Source organism: Coregonus lavaretus (genome assembly GCF_964263955.1).
Source record: "Coregonus lavaretus genome assembly, chromosome: 3".
NCBI classification, from domain to species: domain Eukaryota; kingdom Metazoa; phylum Chordata; class Actinopteri; order Salmoniformes; family Salmonidae; genus Coregonus; species Coregonus lavaretus.
Window position 1 is genome coordinate 36,323,420 of NC_139990.1, and position 10,451 is coordinate 36,333,870.

A 10,451-nucleotide genomic window follows, 5' to 3' on the forward strand; every position below is an offset into this window, starting at 1 on the left:
ACAAGAGGGATGTGGAAGACTTTTGCCGCCGCTGTGACAACTGCACAGCGAGAAAGGGCCCCCCAGGCCTCTCTCATGCTCAGCTCCAACAGTTCCCAGTGGGGGCTCCCATGGAGAGGGTGGGAGTGGATGTAGTTGGGCCGTTTCCCACCACAGACAGTGGAAACCGCTGGGTGCTCACGGCCATGGACTATTTCACAAAATGGCCCGAGGCCTATGCTCTGCCTGACCAGGAGGCAGAGACCATCGTCGACGCCCTGACAGCGGGGATGTTCAGCAGGTTTGGAGCTGCAGAGTCCATCCACAGCGACCAAGGCAGAAACTTTGAGTCCCGTGTGTTCGCCACCATGTGTGAGAGGCTGGGTATGCACAAGACCCGCACTACTCCTCTCCATGCTCAAAGTGATGGCCTTGTGGAGCGCTTCAACAAAACGCTTGGACAGCAGCTGGCCATCGTCTCTTCCAAACACCAGCGTGACTGGGACAAGCACCTGCCTATGGTCCTCATGGCATGCCGCTCCGCTGTCCAAGACTCCACCTCCTGCACGCCTGCCCTCCTCATGCTGGGGAGAGAGATCCGTACCCCTGCGGAGATGGCGTTTGGTCGGCCCCTGGATAGCCCTCATGTTTCCCCGGGGCCGGAGTATGCCCGGAGACTCCAGGACCGCCTGGAGACAGCCCACACCTTCGCCAGAGAGCAGCTGCTGAATGCAGGTGTGAGGCAGAAGAGGAACTATGACGTGCACACCCGGGGAAGGCACTTTGTGGCTGGGGAGCTGGTCTGGGTCTACAGCCCGCTAAGGAAAAAAGGCAGATGCCCCAAGTTGGACAGTCACTGGGTGGGACCATGCAGTGTCCGGGAGAGGGTAGGGGAGGTTGTCTACCGGGTGCAGCTTCCTCCCAGGGGGAGAAAGGTGACACTGCACCGGGACAGGTTAGCCCCATATAGAGGGGCCTCTTCTCCCCAAACCCCAGGAACCCCCACAATTCCCCTCTCTGGCAATGACATTCTCCAGGCACCCAACCCCAGGTGCCGCAGACAAGGCTCCAGACAGCCCACTCCCCCTGTGTCACCGCGTGGTTCCCCAGAGCCACGGACTGTATTACCCGTTCCCGCTTCCTTGTCCCCCATGTCCTTGCCTTCATCCCCTGGTTCCCAGAGGGGCACTCTGCGGCCATCACAGCCACGCAGGCAAAGGAGACCTCTGGGTCGCTTCAGAGACTTTGTTTGTTCCCTCTGGGACGAGGGACTTTGTGGTGGGGGGGCTGTGTAGCGACCCGCACAGACAGCTGTGTGTTATGTGTTAGGCTAGTAGATGGTTGTGTTGTACCTACCAGTACCCAGTGTTCGCGGGGTCCGACATGTCAATCAACCTGCTATCTGCCAATCACCGGAATGCCTGGAATGTTCTGATGCCGGGCATCCTGACGGTTGGCGGAGTGGCGTGGAGGGGGGTTGGGCAGGGGGATGGAGCATTGGAAGTTAAGACCAGGTTTAGCCTTTGTTCTCTCTCTTTACGTCTGGGCTTCACAAGAGAAGGTCACGATTGGCTTGTGGGTTATCTTTCATTTATTTGGCGTGGGCTACGGCCAAACAGTAGCCTGTGTAAAGTTGGTTTAATAAACCGTCCATTCGTAAACTCAATCCTCTGTCTGGACAGTTGTTATTTTATGATCTATAATAATAATAATAATATAATATGCCATTTAGCAGACGCTTTTATCCAAAGCGACTTACAGTCATGCGTGCATAATTTTTTTTTGTGTATGGGTGGTCCCAGGGATCGAACCCACTACCTTGGCGTTACAAGCGCCGTGCTCTACCAGCTGAGCTACAGAGGACCACGTCAGGTCCTAGTCAGGTCATTACAATATGCAGCAGCTGTTAAAAGGGTTGAAGGTTTGAATGGTGCTACTGAAGAGTCCATTGTGGTGGATAGGACTTCACTGCAGGCTGCAGGGGTTGCCTTTCACCAGTAGGACCCTGACATTTTAAGGGTTAAGAAGGTGGACTTTATAGGTATGGCGATTAATGGCACTGCCAAGGTGGAGAGAAGGTCCAGGAAGATATCATTGTGGATGCGGTGGAGCGGTTCCTGGGACTGAAATATTTATCGGCGGAGGAGTTACATGGAATATTGGCACAAGCCTTACCACCCTTTCAGGCCCTAGAGCCTGGTAAGGGGATATTGAGATTTGAAAGGAAGAAAGAAGTGGGAGTTTTGTTTTGTTTTTGTCAATGTACTATTTTTATTTGGGTAGATAAAGTTAGCTTCCCTATCACATATTCGTCGCCAAACCCACTGGCTCCAGGCCATCTATAAATCACTGCTAGGCAAATCCCCGCCTTATCTTAGCTCATTGGTCACCATAGCAACACCCACCCGTAGTCTGCGCTCCAGCGGGTATATCTCACTGGTCATACCCAAAGCCAACACCTCCTTTGGCCGCAATTCCTTCCAGTTCTCTGCTGCCAATGACTGGAACAAATTGCAAAAATCTCTGAAGCTGGAGACACTTATCTCCCTCACAAACTTTAAGCATCAGTTGTCAGAGCACCTTACCGATCACTGCACCTGTACACAGCCCATCTGAAATTAGCCCGCCCAACTACCTCATCCCTATATTGTTATTTATTTTGCTCATTTGTACCCCAGTATCTCTATTTGCACATCATCTCTTGCACATCTATCATTCCAGTGTTAATACTAATTGTAATTATTTTGCACTATAGCATATTTTATTGCCTTACCTCCATAACTTGCTAAATTTGCACACACTGTATATTATATGTATTTCTGTTGTATTTTTGACTTTGTTTTGTTTTACCCCATATGTAACTCTGTGTTGTTGTTTTTATCGCACTGCTTTGCTTTATCTTGGCCAGGTCGCAGTTGTAAATGAGAACTTGTTCTCAACTGGTTTACCTGGTTAAATAAAGGTGGAAAAAAAACAAAAACAAAAAAACATGAATTTTCTTTTCACCTTGTTTTGGTTTTCAACCCGTCCAGTTGGTGGCAGCAATACATATTTTTGGGTTGTAGTCAGCCATAAAACCCACAGCAGAAGAAGACCACAACATATTCATTTCGACTGAGCACCGGTAAGGAGAAATATCTCTCGCTTAGCATGTAACAATATAACTTATGTTGAGCAAAGCTAGCTATACATTTGGATATAGTATGTGCACTGAGTAGTGTTGCATTTTACTAATCTTGAGACCATTCACATTTATATGTGCTGTTTGAAAACTAGCTAGCTAACGTTAGTGCTGATTTTGGAAATGAGCCAACGTTAACTAAAAGTAACCTACAGTAGCTAGCTAACAAAGTTTGTAATAAGGTAGCTAGTTAGCTAATGAAATAATAATTACAATCCAGACGTGGATACTTATTGTTATGCAGTTTCTGTGGTCTGACAATAAATAAATAAAAATTGGTTGGCCTAGGCTGGTACTTTACTGTGTAGCTTGACCTTGTTTCCTCTAACACAGCCTGCTCTGCCCAGTCCTATACGGTAACTAGCTAGCTGCATGTACTTTTGGAGGGAGTCAAAGCCACTTGCAGAGAAACGAGTATTCAACAATGCTGTGGTATATGTATTGTAGTTAACTTAAAGGTCAGGACTGCTTTACTAAAAATAATAGAATACGCATCCGTTTGAAAATGATCCTAGACTAGGGTTGGCTAGCTGGGTAGGAGTTCCATATTTCACGGGTAGAACTTGATGTGTCAAGATTACGCGCTCAGGAAAGTGGGCGCGTAGGCTAACTTCTATGGTGTTTAGTAAATTGGTTAGCTAAGTACAGTACGTTAGCTAGCTAAGCTACCACAACAAATATATTTGTCATACTTAGGTTTACTAGTTATGTATTGTTTAAACAATACATTTCAGATTTGGTCAAAAGCTGCAGTCAGATGTCAATGAAGTTTCATTGTTAGTAGCTAGCTACTGTTACTGTAGCTTGGTACTGTAAATAATAGATCGAACTGTATCAAGATATGGCTACTACTGTAGTAGGTAGCTGATGTTCTGTTCTTAAAATGTGTGTAAAATATAGCTAACATTACTGTGAGATAATTATAAACAGTTGATTGATATTTCCTTTGCAGAAACATTTGCAGGCTTACACTCCATATATAATCATAATGTATAGACGAAGGTAAGGGTGATGGCTTGCAAACTATACATTCATTGAACTGTTAACATGATCAATGCTGAAGTTGTGGCTTCAAGTATTTTTCTTTTACTAATACCTTGAACATTTGTATTTACAGTGGTCGCTTGCAAACGGCAAAATCTGAAAATGCATCAATCCAGAAAGGCAAGATTACAAAGGTACAGAACTTTCTGGCTTCAACTATACTTTCAGTTCATGATTATTGTGGTCTGACATACAGTACATTCTTTCATTTCAGCAAGGCAACAAAAATAAGTGTCAGCCCTTGTCAAAACGTCAAAGTGGGATTCAGGTAAACGCATAAAGAATACAACAGAAATAAACTCACTGAATATGTCCCATATACCATGAGCTGTAATATTTTAAGACTATTTTATAGCAAACTCAGTCGAACATGTCTGTGATATTCAATCTCACAAAGATTATTTCCATTGTAGAACCAGCTAGTCCTTGAAGGAGTCAGCAACCCCTGCGTTCTTGTGAAAACCCCTGAGAAAAGGGTTGAGACAGCCTGTGAACTGTCTAACTTCGAAGACCTAAGGTCTGGAAAAAAAATTGTGGTGCAGCCATCTCCTCTTCCCCTCAGGTAAGTTGGACATCTATGGTCTCGCACTCTTGAACCTCAGTGCTACTGATGATTGTTTATCCTTTTTGATTCCTTGTATGTACAGTTGCTTAATCAACACTGTATGTGCGTTGATCAGCTGGGGTTGTCCAGAAGTGTGGGATAAGATGTTGATGAAGGAGCGGAAATACATACACAGCAATAACTTCACGCAGCTGCATCCCAGAATACAGCCCAAGATGAGGTCCATTCTCCTCGACTGGTTACTTGAGGTATGTACAAAAATCATGAACGTTTTACAATTCATCTGTGCGACTGAACTCATATTGATTGTGGACCTGAATGTATTTGATTTGATGGTGACTTTAGACGTCATTGGTGATAAATAAATAAGCCTTCTGTTTCTGTAGTGTGAGGCAACTTGTAGTACACACCCTGAACAGGATGCTAGTGGTGATAATAGCAGCCATGTAAATGTTCTGATGGTTTCTCGTTTCTAGGTGAGTGAGGTCTACACCCTTCATCGGGAGACGTTTTACCTGGCACAGGACTACTTCGACCGGTTCATGCTGATCCAGGAGGACATTGATAAGGACAGACTGCAGCTTATTGGAATCACCTCACTCTTCATCGCAGCTAAAATAGAGGTAAGATGGAACTCTCTAGTTCAGGGCTGCCCAACCCTGTTCCTGGAGAGCTACCGTACTGTAGATTTTTTCTCCATCCTCGGTTGTAACTAACCTGACTCAGTTTATCAACTAGCTAATTGTTAGAATCAGTTGTGATAGATTAGGGTTGTCGCGAAACCCTACAAGATGGTAGCTCTCCAGGAACTGGGTTGGGGAGCCCTGCTCTAGTTTGAAATCCCCTGGTACTTCTCCTGTGTTCTCTAACCTTCCATTTGCATGTAGGGAAAAGTATTGCTCTGACCTATATGTTCTGTTTGCCTAGTGGAAAATGTTGTCCGAGCCTATTGTTGGGCTTGGTGGTCAGATGAGATAATTGGCCTGTTAATGGCCAGCCCAAATAGAAGGAATTTCACACCAACTTTAAACAGCCCACACTTCACACACTTGCTTGTACACACAGGACATGGCCCACATCAGCTGGTGCCAGACACCATCGGTTAGATAAGGTGAAAATGTTTGTTCTGCTTTCACATTTCAGTCTGATCTTAAGTTCTGTTTTGCTGGAAAGGTGCATAATGCCCTACTGTTCTTCTCTTGTAGGAAATGTATCCTCCAAAGCTTCATGAGCTAGCCTATGTAACAGATGGGGCATGCATGGAGGAGGAGATTCTGCAAATGGAACTGGTCATTTTGAAGGTTAGATACCATAATAAAGCTTTGTTTATTCACTTGAAGCGCACTGTCTGCATCCCAAATGGCACCACATAGGCCCATATGGCTTTTGCCAAAAGTAGTGCACTATATAGGTCAGGGCTCTCAACCCTGTTCCTGGAGAGCTACCCTCCCGTAGGCTTTTGCTCCAACAACCCCAGTTGTAACTAACCTGATTCAGTTTATTAACCAGCTAATAATTCGAATCGGGTACACTAGATTAGGGTTGGAGTGAGAACCTACAGGACGGTAGCTCTCCAGGAACAGGGTTGGGGAACCCTGATATAGGGAATAAGGTGCCATTTTGGAAGCAGATAATGTTCTTTAGGGAGTTAAGTAGGTGAACTACAAACGTTGATATATTTTAACTCTATCCTTTATCCATTTAACAGGCATTAAACTGGAGTCTTTGTCCTGAGACCGTTGTTGTATGGCTGAAGCTCATGATCCAGATGGCATCACTGGAAGACCAACCTGACTGTGATATTCTGTTGCCTGAGTTTTCTCAGGAGAATTATATACAGGTCACACGGGTATGTTTACTCACCGAACCAGGCTTTGTTGATTGCCTTTAGCCACCAATCAAGTTACTGTTAGAGAAAAGCGATAGAGATAAATGGTGTCTATTTACAGTGCTTTCAGGAAGTATTCAACCCTTGACATTTTCCACATTTTGTTGTTACAGCCTGAATTTAAAATTGATTAAATTGAGATTTTGTCGCTGGCCTGTACAATGTCAAAGTGAAATTATGTTTTTAGAAATGTTTACAAACTAATGAAAAGCTGAAATGTCTCGAGTCAATAAGTATTCAGCCCCTTTTAATGGCAAGCCTAAATAAGTTCAGGAGTAAACATTTGCTTAACAAGTCACATAAGTTGCATGAACTCACTGTGTGCAATAAGTGTTTAACATGATTTTTGAATGACTACCTCATCTCTGTACCCCACACATACAATTATCTGTAAGGTCTGTCGAGCAGGGAATTTCAAACCGATTCAACCACAAAGACCAGGGAGGTTTTCCAATGCCTCCTAAAGAAGGGCACCTTCATTGAAATATACCTTTGAGCATGGTGAAGTTATTAATTACACTTTGGATGGTGTATCAATACATCCAGTCACTACAAAGATACAGGCGTCCTTCCTAACTCAGTTGCCGGAGAGGAAGGAAACCGCTCAGGGAGTTCACCATGAGGCCAATGGTGACTTTAAAACGGTTACAGAATTTAATGGCTGTGATAGAAAACTGAGGATGGATCAACAACATTGTAGTTACTCCACAATACTAACCTAATTGACAGAGTGAGAAGAAGGAAACCTGTACAGAATAAATAAATATTCCAAAACATGCATCCTGTTTGCAACGAGGCACTAATGTAATACTGCAAAAAAATTGGCAAAGCAATTACCTTTTTTTGTCCTGAATACAAAGCGTTATGTTTGGGGCAAATCCAACACATTACTGAGTACCACTCTACATATTGTCAACCGTAGTGGTGGCTGCATCATGTTATGGGTATGCTTGTAATCGTTAAGGACTGGGTAGTTTTTCAGGATTAAAAAAAGAAAGGGAATGGAGCTAAGCACAGGCAAAATCCTATAGGAAAACCTGGTTCAGTCTGCTTTCCACCAGACACTGGGAGAGGAATTCACCTTTCAGCAGGACAATAAACTAAAACAAGGCCAAATCTACACTGGAGTTGCTTACCAAGAAGACCATGTTCCGAAGTGGCTGAGCTACAGTTTTGACTTAAATCTGCTTGAAAATCTATGGCAAGACCTGAAAATGGTGGTCTAGCAATGATCAACGAAATGTTGCAAAATCTAGGTGTGCAAAGCTCTTGGAGACCTACCCAGAAAGACTTGCAGCTGTAATCACTGCCAAAGGCACTTCTACAAAGTATTGACTCAGGGGTGTGAATACTTATTTTAATGAGATTTCTGTATTTATTTTTCAATGCATGTGCAAACATTTCAAAAAATATTTTCACTGTCATTATGGGGTATTGTGTTGATGAGTAAAAAAAAAAAAATATATATAATCAATTTTGAATTCCGGCTGTAACACAAGATGTGGAATACGTCAAGGGGTATGAATACTTTCTGAAGGCACTGTATCATGATCCCAAATCAGTCAAATTACCTACAGTGCACATATTTACAATGTACCTGTTGTTCTCAGCTCTTAGATCTGTGCATCCTCAATATCAATTCATTGGACTACCAGTATCGGGTGCTGGCGGCGGCAGCGTTATGTCATTACCTACCGTATGAAGTGGTAGAAAAAGTATCAGGTGAGAAACTACACAAGTAATTTATCTATTGTTTTGCTGTTGAGGATGAAATATACATGTGAGACTTTATGCAATGTGATTACTGAGGAGACTGTTATTGTATCTCGCTCTCCCAGGGCTGACGTGGGATGTCCTGGACGGTGTTACTGACTGGATGGCTCCCTTTGTGGATACGGTCGCTGTGTGTGGCAGGGCACAGCTGAAGGACTTTATCAAAGTAGCCTCTGAGGACAGGCATAACATCCAGACACACTCAAGCTACTTACTCATGCTGGTGAGTACTTAGTACCTCAGACACCATTGACTGTTAAAAATCATCTCTTCAATTTCCATACTGTGGATGTCAATGTGGTTGCTGTAAGTAACAAAGTTGTAGTGGAAAGATTCTGTTGGTGAATTGGGATTAAGCTTTGGCCAACCACTTGGTGTCTTTTCTTTTCAGGAAGAGGCCAGGAGGAGGGAGTTGGAGCACCAGTTCCTGACTCCCCCCAACAGCACAGAGAAGCCCATGACACACTGAGCCTGGAGACAGTGGTCTGAAGCTCTAAACTAACACTGGGAAGATAACTGCAAAGAGCCCACTGCCTGTCTACAGACTGGCTCTGTCATATTCTAAAATAGGCAAATACAGGACAGGAGATGGTTCGTGGTTGATAAAGCATCGACTGTTTATCAGGGACCAAAGGAATGACTAGTCTGCTTTGCACCAAGGGTCCAGACCTGGCTGTTTTGCCTAAGATCCTGAGCTGGATGTCCAGCTCATTTAATGAACATGTTTGCATATGAACTTGATTTTTTTTGTTTTTTTTATGTAATGTTTTGAATGAGGACAAGTTTCCTCAATAAAGTATTATGGGTTTATTGGCCTGTGGTACTTGTGCTTAGATTGATCTTTAACTTTATTTATTATTTTAAATTCCACTGATTAGTTTACCAGAACATTACAATTTCTGAGGTTTTATTGAGGAGTTCTGAATTGTATTTCTGGAAGATTCTATTCCTTTAAATCAATTGCAGAGTATGGCATTAACTATATGTACTTTTTATTAGGTACACCCATCTTTATTAGGTACAGTTTATTAGATACACCCATCTAGTACCAGGATGACCCCCCCCCCCCCTTTGCCACCAGAACAGCCTGAATTCATCGGGGTATGGATTTTAAAAGGTGTGACATTCAAACGTTGCTCAATTTGTATCAAGGGACCTAACGTATGCCAGGAAAACATTCCCCACACCATTACACCAGCAGCCTGTACCGTTGACACCAGGCAAGATTGGGCCATGGACTCATGCTGCTTACGCCAAATCCTCACTGCCATTAGCATGACGCAACAGGAACCAGGATTCGTCGGACCAGGCAACATTTTCCCACTCAATTGTCCAGTGTTGGTGATCACGTGCCCACTGGAGCCACTTCTTGTTTTTAGCTGATAGGAGTGGAACCCGGTGTGGTCAGCGGTTGCAATAGCCGATCCGTGACAAGGACCAACGAGTTGTGCTTTCCAAGATGCCGTTCTGCACATCACTGTTGTACTGTGCCCTTATTTACCTGTTTGTGGCCCGTCTGTTATCTTGCACGATTCTTGCCATTCTCCTTCGACCTCTCTCAACGAGCTGTTTTCGCCCACAGGACTGCCGCTAACTGGATTTTCTGTTTGTCGCACCATTCTCGGTAAACCCTAGACACAGTCGTGCGTGAAAAGCCCAGGAGGCTGGCCATTTCTGAGATACTGGAACCGATGAGCATACCACGCTCAGGTCACTTGTTTTGCCCATTCTTACATTCAATTGAACAGTAACTGAATGCCTGTGTCTGCCTGCTTTGTTTAGCAAGCCACAGAGTGAACCATTTTCGTGAACGGGGTGGTGTAACTAAAACTGGCCACTGAGTATTTTCTTGTATATGTGACCAGAGGTGAAATCTGTTAACTTGAACAACTTCTGAAAGGCTAATGTAATTTATTAAAGTGGTGCTGTTTGTTAAACCAGGCCATTGATTGTGTACCTCAGGGGATTACCATCTCTGACCACAGGGAATTAAACTTCTTACATGTATTGTGTACAAAAGA

General features: G+C 43.9%; 1 protein-coding gene across 2 annotated transcripts; it reads left to right on the plus strand.

Moving 5' to 3' along the window:
* The first annotated feature begins 3,075 nt into the window (after positions 1-3,075).
* LOC311126916 (G1/S-specific cyclin-E2-like) lies at positions 3,076-10,445 on the plus strand. Of its 2 annotated transcripts, none has more exons than XM_084158614.1 (12): positions 3,076-3,103; positions 4,113-4,162; positions 4,278-4,338; positions 4,419-4,472; positions 4,618-4,766; positions 4,852-5,017; positions 5,246-5,392; positions 5,975-6,070; positions 6,478-6,618; positions 8,268-8,379; positions 8,496-8,653; positions 8,822-10,445. In XM_084158614.1, the coding sequence occupies exons 2-12, from the start codon at positions 4,149-4,151 to the stop codon at positions 8,897-8,899; spliced, it is 1,176 nt and encodes a 391-aa protein (XP_084014740.1). In that variant the 5' UTR covers positions 3,076-3,103; positions 4,113-4,148; the 3' UTR covers positions 8,900-10,445. The 2 variants fall into 2 exon arrangements, with proteins under 2 accessions (XP_084014740.1, XP_084014741.1); XM_084158615.1 differs by having other exon boundaries at positions 4,885-5,017.
* The last annotated feature ends 6 nt before the right edge of the window (positions 10,446-10,451 follow it).